The sequence below is a fragment of the Pipistrellus hanaki genome (genome assembly GCF_964339955.1).
Source record: "Pipistrellus hanaki genome assembly, chromosome: 5".
NCBI classification, from domain to species: domain Eukaryota; kingdom Metazoa; phylum Chordata; class Mammalia; order Chiroptera; family Vespertilionidae; genus Pipistrellus; species Pipistrellus hanaki.
This window is the reverse complement of record NC_140507.1, coordinates 71,156-86,023: the sequence shown is the minus strand read 5'-3', so window position 1 is coordinate 86,023 and position 14,868 is coordinate 71,156. Positions and strand designations below refer to the sequence as shown.

The following is a 14,868-nucleotide window of genomic DNA, read 5'->3' as shown; positions in this document are numbered from 1 at the left end:
GGGTGAGGAGGGGCAGACCCCGCCTGGTGGGGAACCAGGTGCCTGAGAAGCCTGGAGCGAGGGGGGCAGGGGGCGGGGGCGTGTCCCACTGTGGCTGCAGGTTAGACCAGCCGAGAGGGCAGGAAGCGTATGGGCACTTGCCGCCTTGGTGACGGGGCAGCTGGACTCAGACCAGACGGCTTGGAAGGGGCTGGCCTGGGCTAAACAAGGCGGATCAAGGCCGACTGCCAGGTGTCGGTCCAAGCCACACACAGGTGTGATGGGCCCAGGGCCAGGTGACGTTATCCCATGGCCCCACTCTCAGCTTCAGGTCACATGAGCGTTATCGCAGTCACTTAGCACAATGGCCAGGGTGTTCCCGGCCTTATCTGCCGATTGGCAAACAGCCCGTGAGTCAGGATATCTCTGTTTCAGTCTAAGGCAACGGGGCCAGGCCGACAGGCTGTTTCTGTGGCAGGGAGTTCACCCTGCAGGTGTGTGTGTGCGTGTGTGCGTGCGCGTGCAATTGTTAAATTAAGGTATGATCCATATAACTTAAAGGTCACTATTTTAAAGTGTACAGTTCCATGGTTTTTATGCTCTGAGTGGCCAAATTATTATGATCTCTGGACACATACTAATCTGGCCACTCATTGTGTGTGCATGTGTTTGTGTGTGTGTGTGTGTGTGTGTGTGTGTGTGTATAATTAGAGGCTCAGTGCATGAATTCATGCATAGGTGGGGTCCGGTCAGCCTGGCCAGGGGGAAGAGGGGACATGAGCAGTTGGCTGGATTGCCTGCTGGTCAAACTCCTGGTTGAGGGGACAATTTACATTTTAGCCTTTTATTACATAGGATTGACACTGAGTGGCCAAATTATTTGTGATCATCATCTGGCCACTCAGTGTATATTCACAATATGACACATCCATCACACCACCTAATCCCAAAACATTTCCATCACCTTACAAGAAGCCCCCTCCTGTTAGTGGTCTCTCCCCACAACCTCCTCCCTCAGCAACCACTCAGGTGCTCCTGTCTGTAGATTGGCTGCTCTGTACCTCCAGCCATCGGAACCTCGCCCGGGGCCTTGTGCCGGCTCCCCTCATGGGCCAGGGCGCCCAGCTCGTCCAGGTCGCAGCCTCTGTCAGTGTCACTGCGACTTCTACGGCTGAGTCATGGCCCACGTGTAGATGTGCCACCCTTTGCCTCTCCGGTTCCTCCTTGCGTGGGCATTTGGGTTGTTTCCACGTTCTGGCTGTTGTGGGTAATGCTGCCATGAACACTTGTGTACAGGAGGAGGAAAGGGAGGAGGAAGGAGGGAGGAGGGAGGAGGGAAGAGGGAGAAGGAAGGATAGGAGAGAAGGGGAAGAGCGGAAGGGGAAGGGAGGAGAGGGAAAGAGAAGGAGGGAGAAGGAAAGGGGAGAAGGGGAAGGAGGAGGGGGAAGGGAAGAGAGGGAGAAGGGGGAAGGGAGGAGGGAGGAAGGGGAAGGGAGGAGGGAGGAAGGGGAAGGGAGGAGGGAGGAGGGGGAAGGGAGGAGGGAGGAGGGGGAAGGGAGGAGGGAGGAAGGGGAAGGGAGGAGGGGGAAAGGGAGGAGGGAGGAGGGGGAAGGGAGGAGGGAGAAGGGGGAAAGGGAGGAGGGAGAAGGGGGAAGGGAGGAGGGAGGAGGGGGAAGGGAGGAGGGAGGAAGGGGAAGGGAGGAGGGGAAAAGGAGGAGGGAGGAGGGGGAAGGGAGGAGGGAGGCTTTCCTCACCAATGACAGAAAACAAGCTGGTGTCAACATTAGAATCAGACGTTTGCTGGACGATGGGCAGGCCCTGCCCCTGGTTACCTGGCAACCACGAGAAGAGGCATTTGACATTTTCCTGATTTACGTGCGAAGCTCTGGGGCCTGGACTTCTCGGGGTGTGTCCAGGACACACTCACACTGGGTGCAGGGCCAGGTGCAGGACGCGGACCCCACACCTGCCTCTGGGGTAGTCTGCGAGCACCTCAGCCACCCAGCCACGTGGCCCGGTGCACCCACCCAGTGCTGGGGCCTGTTGTGGGGCCTGTTGTGGGCCCTTCTAGGAGCGTGGGCGCCAGGGAGGCCTGGGTGGACCTGGCGTGGAAGCCGAGGAGGCCTCTGTGAGGCTGAGCCGATTCTGATGTCTCCCCTCCCCTTCCTCTCTCTCTAAAATCAATGGAGACATGTCCTCGGTGAGGATTAGCTCACCTATACACATGGAAACGAGAGGCTGAAGCACGAAAATATGTGCAGGAGTAGGCCTTCCTTCTGGCTGCCGGCACTGGCTTCCTGTCGGCACCTGGGACCCAGGCTGCTTCCCTCCGGCCCGGCTTTGTCAGGAAGGATGTCCAGAAGACGTCAGGTCTAATTAGCACATTTCCTTTTTACTATAGAAGCCCAAGTGACCGTTCAACGGAGGGACCCTACCGGCACATGAATCCGTGCTCCAGGCCTCGGAAATAAAGACAGAGCAGGTCTGACTTTCTTCTTCTTGCCCCAAACTCGAACAGGAATGTGGTGTCCCCGGACAGACCCCCTTTCCTGCCATCAGGCTGGAGCTGGGAGCCAGCGAGGCTTGGAGGGTGAGGCCCGGTGCGGAGAACTCGCTGTGGGTGATGCAGAGGGCGCCCGCCGGTCCCCTGGGACAAGGGGTACACGTGCTGAGCAGGTGGATGGAAACAGCTGTGTGGCACCCGACCCACACCATGGTGGCACCTCCGTGGTGACCACTCAGGGACCAGCTGCGTCCCCTCCTCAGCGGGTGCGGAAAATTTGCCACCTCACCCTCCCTGGTGCCCGTCCCTGGTGCCCTTCCAAGGTGCCCATTGGAGGTGCCGTCCGAGGTGCCCGTCCACGATGCTGCATCTCCACAGGGCACAGAGGGAAGTTGAACTGATTTTGTACTTTCCCACCCAGTTTTCTTTCCTGTCTGGGATTGGCCTGGCCCCGCATGGCTGTTGATTACAAGTCTCAGTGCAGGTTCCAGCCCAGTGAGTATCCTATTTGGACCCGGGGCCCCACGGCACTGGGAGCGGCAGAAGTCAATCTCACAGAGCGCACAGGGGGACTCTAATCTGGGCAGCAGCCCGACAAGCTGCGCCCGTGGGTGGGAGGGCCCGTCTCTCCAGCAAACCACGGAGGAGGCCCATTACATGCAGTGCGCTGGTATTTTTAACGACGAAAGCACATGGCTTTGCAAATGTTTATGCATCATTCATGTGGCTGCACACAGAATCCACTGCAGGTATGGACTGTGTGCACTTCCTCTGGTCCCAGGGGGGCAGTGTGGACCCCAAAAAGCTACGGAAGGCATTGGCTGCATGGGGTCCGCACCCTCATCCGGTTCCAGGATTCGGGGTTCCTGGTGGTCAGGGTTACTGTGTGATGTGTGAGCTCAGGTAAGTCAGCTGGAATGGAGGCCACATTAACCAAGGTAAAGGGCCCAGGATGTGGGAGGTGATTGTCCTGCAGGAGATGCATGTCAAAGGTTAAAGAAATTGAGGTGTTTGGCTGGACTTAGGGGCTCCTTCCTGCACCTCCTGCCAGCCACGCTGGCTTCGCTCTTTTCTGCAAACCCCTCTCCCATGCCTTCCCACCTCGGGAGTTCCTCTCACTGCCCTCCCCCCGAGTGCCCTTCCTGTGGCACAGCTGCCCCTGCTAGTCCCTGAGGGCCCTGCCCAAGCCCAGTCCAACTGGCTGCTATGCCCATGGTGAGCTGCCCCCTCAGCATCTGGGCAGGGCCTGCTCCTGGTGGCAGGGGTGAGAAAGTCCGAGTCACTCAGTGGTGGCTTCCCGTGCACGTGGCTTCCTGTGCACGTGGCCAGGACACTGTTAGGGCCTCTGGTACATAATGGCACCCAGTGATGAGCACAGATCACAGGTATCTGCTGATGGAGTGAAGAAACAGCCCAATTCACTCAGTTAAGGGAGGAAAGAAACAGGAGGTCACAGTTCGATTCCTGGTCAGGGCACATGCCCAGGTTGTGGGTCTATCCCCAGTGTGGAGCATGCAGGAGGCAGCAATCAGGATGTTTCTCTCTCTCTCTCTCTCTCTCTCTCTCTCTCTCTCTCTCTCTCTCCCCATTCCTTTCTGAAATAAAAAAAATATATATTAAAAAAAAAATATATATATATATATATCCTATACAATAAAAGCCTAATATGTAAATTGACTGAATGGCAGAACAACAGTTTGCTATGATGCGCACTGACCACCAGGGGGCAGATGCTCAATGCAGGAGCTGCCCCCAGCCTGCTGGCCCTAGGCCAGCCAAGGCGGGTGCCTGTGGGGGCCTCCTGATTGCCCTGCCAGTTACCCTGCAGAGGGAGGCAACCGGAGGTGGCAGTGGCAGAGCGTGGCTGGTGAGCAGGCAATGCTAGGTCAGCCAAGGCAGATGCCAGTGGGGGCCCCCTGATCACCCACCCTGTCAGTCACCTCCCAGATCGGCCCTGACCACCAACCAGGCCTAGGGACCCTACGGTGCATGAATTTCGTGCACCAGGCCTCTAGTATATTTATAAAACAAGAAAAGGGGCAGGGAGGAAGGAACTTGGAGAGAATGAAGCCTCTCTGCTGCCCAGGACAGCAGCTCAGTGTGGCAGGAAGTGTCCGACCGGGTGCTGTGGCTGAGGGAGGACTCCCTGGGGAGCCCCAGGGTCTAGGGAGGAGGCGAGCCCCACGGAGGCTGGTGCACACTCACACGCCTGTCCACGCTACAGATCCTCAGCCCAGCCCCTGCACTGGGGGCGGGTCCCCCTGCCCTCCCAGGAAGGATAGGCTCTACCTGGCCCTGCAGGCCCAGCTCCAGAGGAGGGACACCCGCTGTCTCCAGGTCCCGGACCCAAAAACTTTGCTCTGCACGCAGGAACCTGCATGCGTCTCCACTAGCTCCCACTCGCAGCCTCCGACTCCGCTAATGGAAACCTGGTGATCCATGACCGTGAGTGGCAGACACCTGCTCCGGGTAACGGGGCATAATGTGCGTATCGGTGATCAATCAGCGGATTTGCAAGAGCGGCATAAACTGCTTAATTATAATTACGCAGGCATGCCGGCACGGTGGCGGCGACATTGGAATAGGTCAGAGGCAGCCCTCGCCGTGTGTTGTTTGGTATTAAATGCCACTCACTCTCGGGCTGGGAGCCCTTCCCGCGTCGCAGGATACCTCGCGCTGGCAAATTGAAAATGTCCCTCCGCTTTTACAACATGATTGATAGCCTCCACAGAACAAATGTTACACCTTGTAGAGCAGGATCCCACCCTGGGGCTGCCCCTGCTCCGGGCACCGGGGTCGTTTGCCCATGAATGGCGGCCGGAGGTGCCTAGCAGCACCCAGCTCCTCCCAGGCCAGGCCTCAGAGATAGTCTCTTCCAGGCAAAGGCTTCCCTCACCAACGAAGCACAGGAACAGAGCAAGAACCAGGAGAAAAACGCACATTTTATTTGCTCAGTTGGTAGCAGAAAAATAGATCTTCAGAGGCTCCAGATCCATAATACCTATGCCTGCTTCATGTCACCATCCATGTACATGCGTGTACAGCACAATGTGCTGTGTTCACCACCCACATACACGCATGTACAGCATAACCTGAAACATGCCACCTCCCACGTACACGTATGTATGTATGTACAGCCTGCTTCGTGTCACAATCCACATTACATCTGGTACAGTTTAAAACAATACTTTTTGCACAGCCAACAAGGGATGTAAATAAGAATGCGGACAGTCACACAGCACACACCTCCGAGGCACACGCACACACAGGTGCACACGCCTGCACCTGGCCCAGCCGCTGCTGTAAATGGGGGATGAGAGTGAGCCTGGCCCCCAGGCTGGTGTGCAGACCAGTCTGGCAGGCAGATGCTGCAGCCGGCAGGGCTGGTGGCGAGGGGTGCTGGGAGGGGTGGGGGCCGTCACCACGAAGCAGCCGGCCTCTCTTCCGGGACAGTTAAAGGAGCACGGAGGCTCTGTTTGCAGGGATGGGGAGTCCGAGACTTAAGGAAGCCAGGCTCTGACAGAGGGAGCGGGAGGTGCCTCATTTACTCTCAGCGCCTTCCAGAGGTCCATGAGGCAACCACAAATTCCCTGCCTCCTGGGGGGCTTTTCGGTTACAAAATGAGTCAACCATCATCATCGAGGGAATCAGATTAGGTGCCATCCACACTTCTGTTCAAATTAAGTCCTAGATAGCAACCAACTGCAAAATGGGCGGATGCAAAAGGGTAAGATTGTTCAAACAGGTCCCCTGTACACATTGTGGTTTTTTAAACGTTCATCCCTGCACAGGGATTAAATAATTTACATTTACAGATGTGGTGTGCCCACCTCCAGTGCTTGGAATGTGCACACTGCACAGTGGAGGGGGCTGTCTCCGCCGGCTTTGATGTCACTGTGGATGGCACCTGACTGAAGGGGCACTAACTCCTCTCAGCAGAATCGGGAAAGTGAGCGTTGCCTCCATGTTGTCCCGGACTTGGACCCTGTTTCTCCCTCCTTCCCTTCCCTGCTCCCTCTGTCTTTCCTGTAAAAAGTGCATGGAACGTCCTAGAGTCATCAGACCGCCTGCCCACAACTGAAGGTGTGTCCGTCTCTCCCGGGGCTCCCCACTTCCCGGCCCAGGAGGGCGCCTCTGGGGTGGGGTGGGGAGGGCAGCCCCGGCCGCAGTCAGGCCCATTAGATGCTCCCAACTCTCACGAGCGACTGGCAGCCAGTGTGGCCGCGGTGACTGAGCGAGCGGACCCAGGGCTGTTCCCATTCCCTGTGCAGACGGATGGACGGACGGACACTGGAGAGCAAACCCTCAGGCGGGGCAGGGACCGAGCTCTGGGGGCTGAGCCAGCACCGCGGTGCCCTGCACCCTACCCTGTCAGCCTCCCTCCAGCCCGGGCTCCTGGGACCCAGTGCCTGCAGGTTGGCAGGTGCCTGCAGGTTGGCAGGTGCCTGCAGGTTGGCAGGTGCGGGCAGGGCTCGCTCTGGGCTTCGGTGGGATGAAATCACCCAGAGCCAGGAGACGGGCGGCTCGCGGGGAGGGCAGCCTCAGCCTCACAGGGTCCAATAGGGGAGGTCGGTGGGCGGGGCGCCCTCCTCGCCGCGGGGCGGGCCCGGCCTGAGGAAGGGGTCCGGGGAGGAGAGGATGTAGTCGATGCTGAACTTGAGGTCCCGGGGCGGCGCCTTCCCGGGGGCGGGGCCGGCGGCGGGCGGGGATTCGGCGCGAGGGGCGGGGGACCCAGGGACGCAGGACCTGGGAGCGCAGGACGGCCCCTCCGCGCCCCCTGCGCCCCCCGCGTCCCCCGCGCCACCCGCTGGCCCCCGCGGTCCCTCGCGCCCCCCGCGCCGCCGGCGCCGCCGCCGGAAGTTGCCGTCCTCGAACAGGTCCCGCAGCGCCGCGCCGCCGCCCGCCAGCGTCCAGTAGCTGCCCTTGCCCCTCCCGGGGCCCGCGGCCCGCGGCACCTGCGGGCGGCGAAGGCTCAGCGCGGGCCCCTCCCGCTCCTCTGGGCGCCTTCAGGGAGCAGGGCCCGCCCCTGTCGGGGGTCGGGGGGGGGGGGGGTCGCCCATCAGCAGGTGGGGAGCCCCGTTTGCTAAGAGTGAGCTTGGCAGCAGCTGCCGCACCCCCCCCCCCCCCCATGCTCCCCGTCAGACCTGGCCCCGGTTCCCCGAGCCTGCGAGGGGGGGGCGGACACCGGGCTCAGGAGCGCACCGGGGACTGGGGGGGAGTACAGGGGAGCTCAGGGGGCTGGGGGGCGGACACAGGGGCTCAGGGGGCGCACAGGGGGCGCTCAGGAGGTGGAAGGGCGGGGTGGGAAGGACAGGGGAGGAGACCCACCTTGACGAAGCAGCTGTTGAGCGACAGGTTGTGGCGGATGGAGTTCTGCCAGGCACGTTGGTTGGCGCGGTAGAAGGGGAAGCGGTGCATGATGAAGTCGTAGATGCCCGACAGGGTCGCCCTGCCCGCCGGGCTCTGCTGGATGGCCATGGCGATCAGCGCGATGTAGCTGCAAACGGGGGCGTCAGGCCCGGGGCGCGAGGGGCCCCCAGGCGGCGCCTCTGGGCGCGGGTCCCCTCCGGAGGCCACGCGCTGGTCCTTCCCCCGCCCGGATGGAAGGGCTGAGGGCTTTGGAGGGGGGTGGTCCCTGGGGCTCCCTGCTCCCTGCTTTGTCCCGACCCCAGAGGCGCCCTCCCGGGCCTGGAAGTTGGGAGAAACGTGGGGCCCGTGGCGCCCCTTCTCTGAGCCCTGTCCCCCGAAGAGGACGCCCTTCCGCCGCCGGCAGGTCCTAGCCGTCCGCGCCCCGCGCCCTCCCCGTCCGGATCACCTGTCCGCGCCCCGCGCCCTCCCCACCCGGGTCACCTGTGCGCCCTCCCCACCCGGGTCACCTGTACGCGGGCCGCGTGAGCCGCTGCTCAGCGTCCGCGCTGCCGGGCGGGCCGTCGGCGTCGTCGTTGAAGCAGTTGTAGGGGTACTGCGAGCTGTCGAACATCCTCGCCCCGTCCAGACCCGCTCTGCCCCGGCTCCCTCCCGGCTCAGGTCTGGTCCGTGCGCACGGACTGGACGGCAGCGTTGCTCTGCGGGGTGCTCTCCGCCGGAGCGGGGACCTCGGCTCCTGGGGTCCCCACCTGGCACCACCCCGTTCTTCGGCGTCCAATCCCGGCGCGGGGAGCCCCGCCCGGTTCCGAGGCGGAGGGGAGAGAGCGGGCTCTCCGCGACCCGCTGCCTGGGCAGAGGCGGGGTGGGCTGGGTGGTCCCATGGGCGGGGTGCGCACCGCGGCCTCTCTCCCCGCCATCGCGCTCCCCGCCATCGCGCTTCCCGCCCTGCGGCCCGGAGTCCGGTCCTCCCTGCTCCAGCGGATGTCCCCGGAGCTCCTTCGTCCCAGCCCCTGGGCGCCTGGGGACGGTGGGTCTTCCAGCACAGGGACCCTGGGAGTGCACCCTCCCTGCCAGGCGCCTGCCGCCCTCCCCACCAGCCTCAGTCCTGCTCAGCCCGAGCAGTGGTCCAGGTGGGAAAGGCGCCCGCAGGTGTGTCCCTGCCTGGATCAGAGCCTGTCAGACCCACGAGGGCCTCCCCCAGGCCTGTGTGTGTCCCCCCACTACCTCTGTCTCTTACTGCCCGGAGGGGGCCTGCTCTAGGGACCCCAGGCGGGCTCAGCCCGTGGCTGGGTCTGCGCTTTACCCAGCTCTTATGTGCTTGGGCAGCCACGCCACCAACCGCTGCCCCTCCAGGTGCGTGCGGAGAAGGCAAGGGTGCAGGACATGAGGTGGGAAGTCAGGTGGGACCCACGCTGGCTGGGGGAGCGGGGGCTTTGCCTCACCCTGACTGTGCCCCCCAAAGGCATTTCCACAGATAGTCTGCGGTGCTCTGACCTTGTCTGTGAATCTGCCTGAGGCCAGGAAGCCTGGGTAGAATTCTGAAAGTTTTCCCTTCGATACGGCACCCTTAGCTCAGAATGACCGGTGCCCCCAGAGCACCCGGTGCTGCCCTTGGTGCGGGAGCTGGGCAGGCCCTGGCTGGTGGGCATCACACTGGAGTTGGAAAGACATCAGTTGGGAAAGGTAACGGGTCCATGGGGTCTGTTTTATGGTTACAGCAGCACGGCACCTACAACATCTCACAATGTAAACCTCAATTTAAAAGCCTTGCGTGCTCCGGGCCATCTGAGTTCCATGGCTGAGTGCCGTCTCGTGCACCAGGAGGTCGAGGTTTGATTCTGGGTCAGGGCACAGGCCGGGGTGTGGGCTCCATCCCCCTGGGGGCGTGCAGGAGGCAGCCAATGGGTGTTTGTCTGTCATCCATCTTTCTCTCTCTCCTCTCCTTTCCTCTCTCTCCAAAATCAATAAAAACAGATTTTAAATAGATTAAAAAGCAACTAAAGAAGATAAAAACCCACCCCTTCCAGAGCAGAACCCCAGGTGCCTGGGCGGTGGGGGTGTTGCTCACCCAGGCGTTGAGTCACCTGTTAGCGTCTGAGGGACAGAACGCATCGCCTCCCCTCTGTGTGGGTTTTCTTTGCTGAACAGTGATGCCACAGCCACTCACCTGCCAGCCCTCCCCCTCCTCTTCCTTTGCTTCCTCCCTCTGAGCAGAGGCGAGCTTCCTGGGAGCTCTGCTCTGGGGCTTGTACTCCCAGGAGCCCAGGGTCTGGCAGAGCCCAGGAGACGACGTGGTGGGAGTCGGCGGAGCACAGGCCCGTCCCCACCCACCGGCTCCGTGCCACGGGCTCTGGTGCAAAGTAGTGAAGTCAGGATGCCAGCCCCTGGGGAGGCGGAGACACCTGCTGCCCTACCCAGGCTCCCAGGTCCTGGCAGAGCCTCCTGGGACCCACCCAGACCAGATCTTGGGGTGTGTTCTGTCCCCCCATTCCAGGTAGAGCCGCCCTGAGCGCAGCACCTTCTTCACAGCACTGTCCCCTCCCCGTGTGGGGGCCCCCCTTCCGTGTCAAGGCCGCGTGCTGGCGCCTAAGGCACCGAGGACAGACCAGGCCTGGCCCACCACTCCGGCGATCAGCTCTGACTAGGAGCTGAGCTCTCATTACCAACCGCACCCCTGCCCCCCTCCGCCCCCACTCCCCCCAGTGAAAAACACTGAAGGAGAAACAGCAGGAGATGAGAGGTGCCCGCCTCCCAGCTGCCAGCTGTGGAGCGGGAACCAGGGCCCAAACCCCACGGTTCGCTCCGTGACAGCCCCGGCGGTCCCTGCTGCTGTGCCAAGGCAGCTGGTTCTGCCGGAGTCTGTGGCACCGGCAGCTGGTCCTTCAGTGGGCGCAGGGCCTTCCGTGACCCGTCTGGCTGACCCCAGGGAACGGCCTCTGCACCTGGGCCTGGGGCCTGGGGGCTCCTGGGGGGGGGGGGGCTCCTGGGTCACCCGCCAGCTGCTTCCAAACCCACCGAGAGGAAGAGCGTTTATCTGAGCTCAGCAAAGACAGAGCCCGCAGAGGCGGACAGACAGAGTCTCAGGACAGCCAGTGAGCTCACCTGCCAGCCCGCACGAGAAGCAGGGCAAATGTCCAGGTCCCGAAACCCATGCAAGTGCCCGGGACATGCATGCACGCTCCCTGGTCAATTACCGAGTCAGCTCTGCTCCGAGTTGTTGTTTTTTAAATACATTTTTATTGATTTTAAATATTTTTTAAATTGATTTCAGAGAAGGAGGGAAAGGAGAGAGATAGAAACATTAATGATGAGAGAGAATTCTTGATTGCTGCCTCCTGCACGCCACCCGCTGGGGGCTGAGCCCACAACCCAGGGCTGGGAACGGAGGTGCGTTCCCACAGTCCCTCAGGCATGTGCCCTGACCAGGAATCGAACCCTGGTTCCTGGGTCCTGGCTCGACTGTAGAGCCATGCCACCAGGCTGCTCTGAGTTCTTATGGCACATGAACCCACGGGACCCACCGGCACCTCCAGGTGAGCGGACTGCTCGGCGTCACACCTCCTACCTGCAAAGCCAGTTACTGACCGGACCTGTACCCCCAGACAAAAGCCCTGAATTAGAACAGTGGGGACCTCGGGACAGGGCTGTGGAGTTTGGATGCATAAGGACAGGGCACTTCTCGTGTGATGAAGTGACCTGTGAATTCACTGTGATTTCTGTCGTATTTTCTATTGCAGGTGTGGCGGCTCCACCTGCCACCACTAGAGACAAAGGCAGCGATACAGCAAGAGCCCTGAGGGCCACCTGAGCCGGCCCTGGAAGGCAGGATGGCAGCTGGAGCTGGGGCTGGCAGGACCTGCTGGGGTCCCATCTGCCCACAGCTGAGGATCCTTGCCTCCTCTGGGCTCTGACATCCTGGCTTCCGACCCCACCCCCCACCTGCCCAGCAGGGGCCCAGCTGTGGCCTCCCTGCCCTGTCTTCCCAGGGTTTCCTCCAGGTGGCGCCAGGGGACTGGGTGTGGGCAGCAACCTCAGTGTGGCCTTCCGGGCGGGGTGACTGCAGGGCACCGCTGGCCAGTGCAGATGGGGAAGACAGTCACCCGTTGGGCCCTGGGCAAGCCTGACTGGAGCCCCACAGCAACCTGCCCCTGACCTAGGCTGGCTCTGCTGTGCACCCCATGCTGCCCAACCCCACAGCAACAGTGACGCAGCTGGCCCTGAGGCCCCTCCCCCTGTTGTCATGGCTTCTCCCTGCTCACCCCGTTAGACCTGCAGGCTGGGAACTTCTCCGCCCCTCTGCCTCCTGAGATGGGATGGACTCTGAGCCCAGTTCCCAGAGGCCTGGGCCCGGCTGGCAGTTCTCTCAGCCCACAGACCCTCCTTCCAAATGCAAGTCCCCCTGTGTATATGGGAGCCCCCCAACACACATGGGGGGCTTGTCCCTCTGTTCTCCCAACAGAGGCCTGAGGTCTACTTTCTTCCCCCACCCACAACCAGGCCTCTCGGCCGCCCACAGCAAAGGTTCCAGGCCCCTGGGTGGGGGTGTGGCCGATGGCAGCTGGGCAGGCTGAGGAGAGGCGGCTAGCATGCTGAGGGCGTGCAAGCTGAGGGCAGGCTGAAGGGAGGCTGCGGGCAGGCTGAGGGCAGGCGGTGGGCAGGGGGTGGGCAGATGGACATGCAGGCTGAGGGCAGGTGGTGGGCATGCAGGCTGAGGGGAGCCGCTCCCGTGGCAGCTGGGCACCCCTTAGGCGAGGCAGCACCCCAGGGAGTGGCTGGGAGCCCGGCAAAGGCCCCTGGGTCCTTCCCCCGTGTGGCCTGCACTTTGGGGCCTGGCCCCAGGAGTCCGTGTATTTGCCTTCCTCCCAGGTCACTGCGCGGCAGGGAGCGTGGGTGCCGGGTGGGCCCAGCTGCCACCGCCCGAGGCGGCCATTGTCAGCCGCGGTGGGCGCCCGGGCCCTCGTCCACCTCAGCCTTCTGAGTGAGGCTGGGAACGGAGGTGCGTTCCCTCAGCCCCTCACGCATCCCATGCCCACAGCCCACAGTCCACAGCCCACAGCCCACAGCCCACAGCCCACAGCCCACAGGGAGGGGTCACCTCGAGTTTCTGTTCATTCTAGCCGCCCTCAGAGCCACCCCTCTGCTGGCCTCTTCTTTTATTTAATGTATTTTTTATTGATTTCAGAGAGGAGAGGGGGTGAGAGGTAGAAACATCCATGATGAAAGAGAATCCTGGATCGGCTGCTTCCTGCACGCCCCACACTGGGGATCAAGACTGTGACCCAGACAGGTGCCCTGACTGGAATCGAACCTGTACCTGGTTCCTAGGTTGATGCTCCACCACTGAGTCATGCGGGCCGGGCTCTGCTGGGTTCTTGATTCTCCAAAATGAGACCAAGCAGACGGAGAGGGGGTTGGTTTCATTCCCCTGTGGGGTGACTACGTACGATGTTTGAATTCTCACCCAGTGTTTCCCTGGGCCCTCCGGCTAGATGCTGCCCTGATTATGGACAAAGCCGGCTGCTCAGCTCTCGCCGGGAAGCATGCACTCACCACCAGGAACTGGAAAGTCCTTTTCTTCATCTAGTTCGACCCCCTCAGCCCAGGCTCCCGTGCCCTCCTCTCTGTCTCTCCACATGGTCCACCGGAGGCCTGGGGGGTGGGGGGAGGCTGGGCGCGCTGGGCCGGCGTGCTTAGGCTGCCATGTGGAGCAGGCCCTTGAAGATGGAAAGGGGGTCAGTGTGACGCGGCTCATGCCATCCAGCCGGCAGGCAGACAGGTCCCAAACGCCATGCCCCGTGTTGAGCTCAGGGAAGTCCACACTCATCAGAGCCTCGGTTTAGACAGTGTAAATGGGCTCAACAGTCTACCAGCCACGCAATTCCAGGAGCAGAGACCATGGCCAGAGGGAGCCTGGACAGCCCAGGCCTGAGCTGGCGGGAGCCATGGATCTTGGCCACACGGCTGACCCCCCTGGAGGCCGGCCGCGCCCTCTGACCACCAGCAGCTCTGACTGCCGTTTTGAATTGGATACAAAGGAACAGTTTAAAGTCTTCACATTCCAGATGAAACCATGGAGAGACCTGCTCCTCCACCTCATCCCTGTTTCTGCAGCGAAACGGGAGACGGGGACCTGGACAGACAGGGACCTGGACAGACGGGGCCGCTCCCCGCTGGGGGGGCTGGTGAAAAGGAGGCGAGTGCTCGGCTGGGCAGGAAGATGTGGGGACAGGCTCTGGGGCCACTGATCACACACGCCATCCACACACATCACGCCATCCACACACATCACACCATTCACACACATCATGGTATCCACACGCAACGCCCCTTGGACACTTCCCAGCCTGGTGCTCGTCGGCTCTGTTGTGGGTGAGGTTGCCGTCGGATCCCGGGTCCCAGGGATCCTAAACTAACCTTCGCACAGAGTAACCTGACCCTCCTGAGCCCCCATTTCCCCATCTGTAAAGTGAGGGAACTAATGACCTCGTGGCTCAGCTCAGACCCGAAATGCTTGGGGCCAGGCTGCCGGGGGTGGGGAGGAATTAAAAGGTGGAAGGGGCTGGGACTTCCAGACTGTTCTCTAGTGCTTCGAGAACCCCGAGGCTCACTGACCCCCGGGCTCAGGCCCCCGATGCCCCATGTTGGCACGGGGGGGGGCGGGGGAGGAGGTTGCTTTGGCGACCATTGAAATGAGCCTGGTGCTGCCCAGGAAGGGCTCACTGCGGCTAGGTCTCCACGTGGCCAGCAGGTGAGGGGAGTGTTTGGTTGAGGCCTGGATCTCATGGGCCCTCCTCCCTGCGGCTACCACTGTCCCTGCTCCGCTGGGCACATGCTTGCCCACCCGATGCCACCTTCTGTGGCCGGCCTGTGGTTGGAAGGATCTCCACCACTCTCTGCGCTGCCCCACCAGGCGTGGGACAGAGGGCAGCCCCCACGCCCACTCATGACCTTGGAGAGAGCTCAGGTGTTACCCTGGGCCCCTCCTGCCAGCCCAGGTGCTTGGCCACCGGATACTTCAG

The 14,868-nt window shown here is 61.8% G+C and overlaps 1 protein-coding gene across 1 annotated transcript; it reads right to left on the bottom strand.

Annotated features, from left to right (window-relative positions):
* Positions 1 to 7,029: 7,029 nt before the first annotated feature.
* On the bottom strand, positions 7,030 to 8,462 carry FOXL3 (forkhead box L3; the record flags this gene model as incomplete). The annotated part of the gene is made up of 3 exons (XM_084883879.1): positions 7,030 to 7,437; positions 7,811 to 7,979; positions 8,359 to 8,462. The coding sequence occupies 3 exons, from the start codon at positions 8,460 to 8,462 to the stop codon at positions 7,030 to 7,032; spliced, it is 681 nt and encodes a 226-aa protein (XP_084740005.1).
* Positions 8,463 to 14,868: the final 6,406 nt, after the last annotated feature.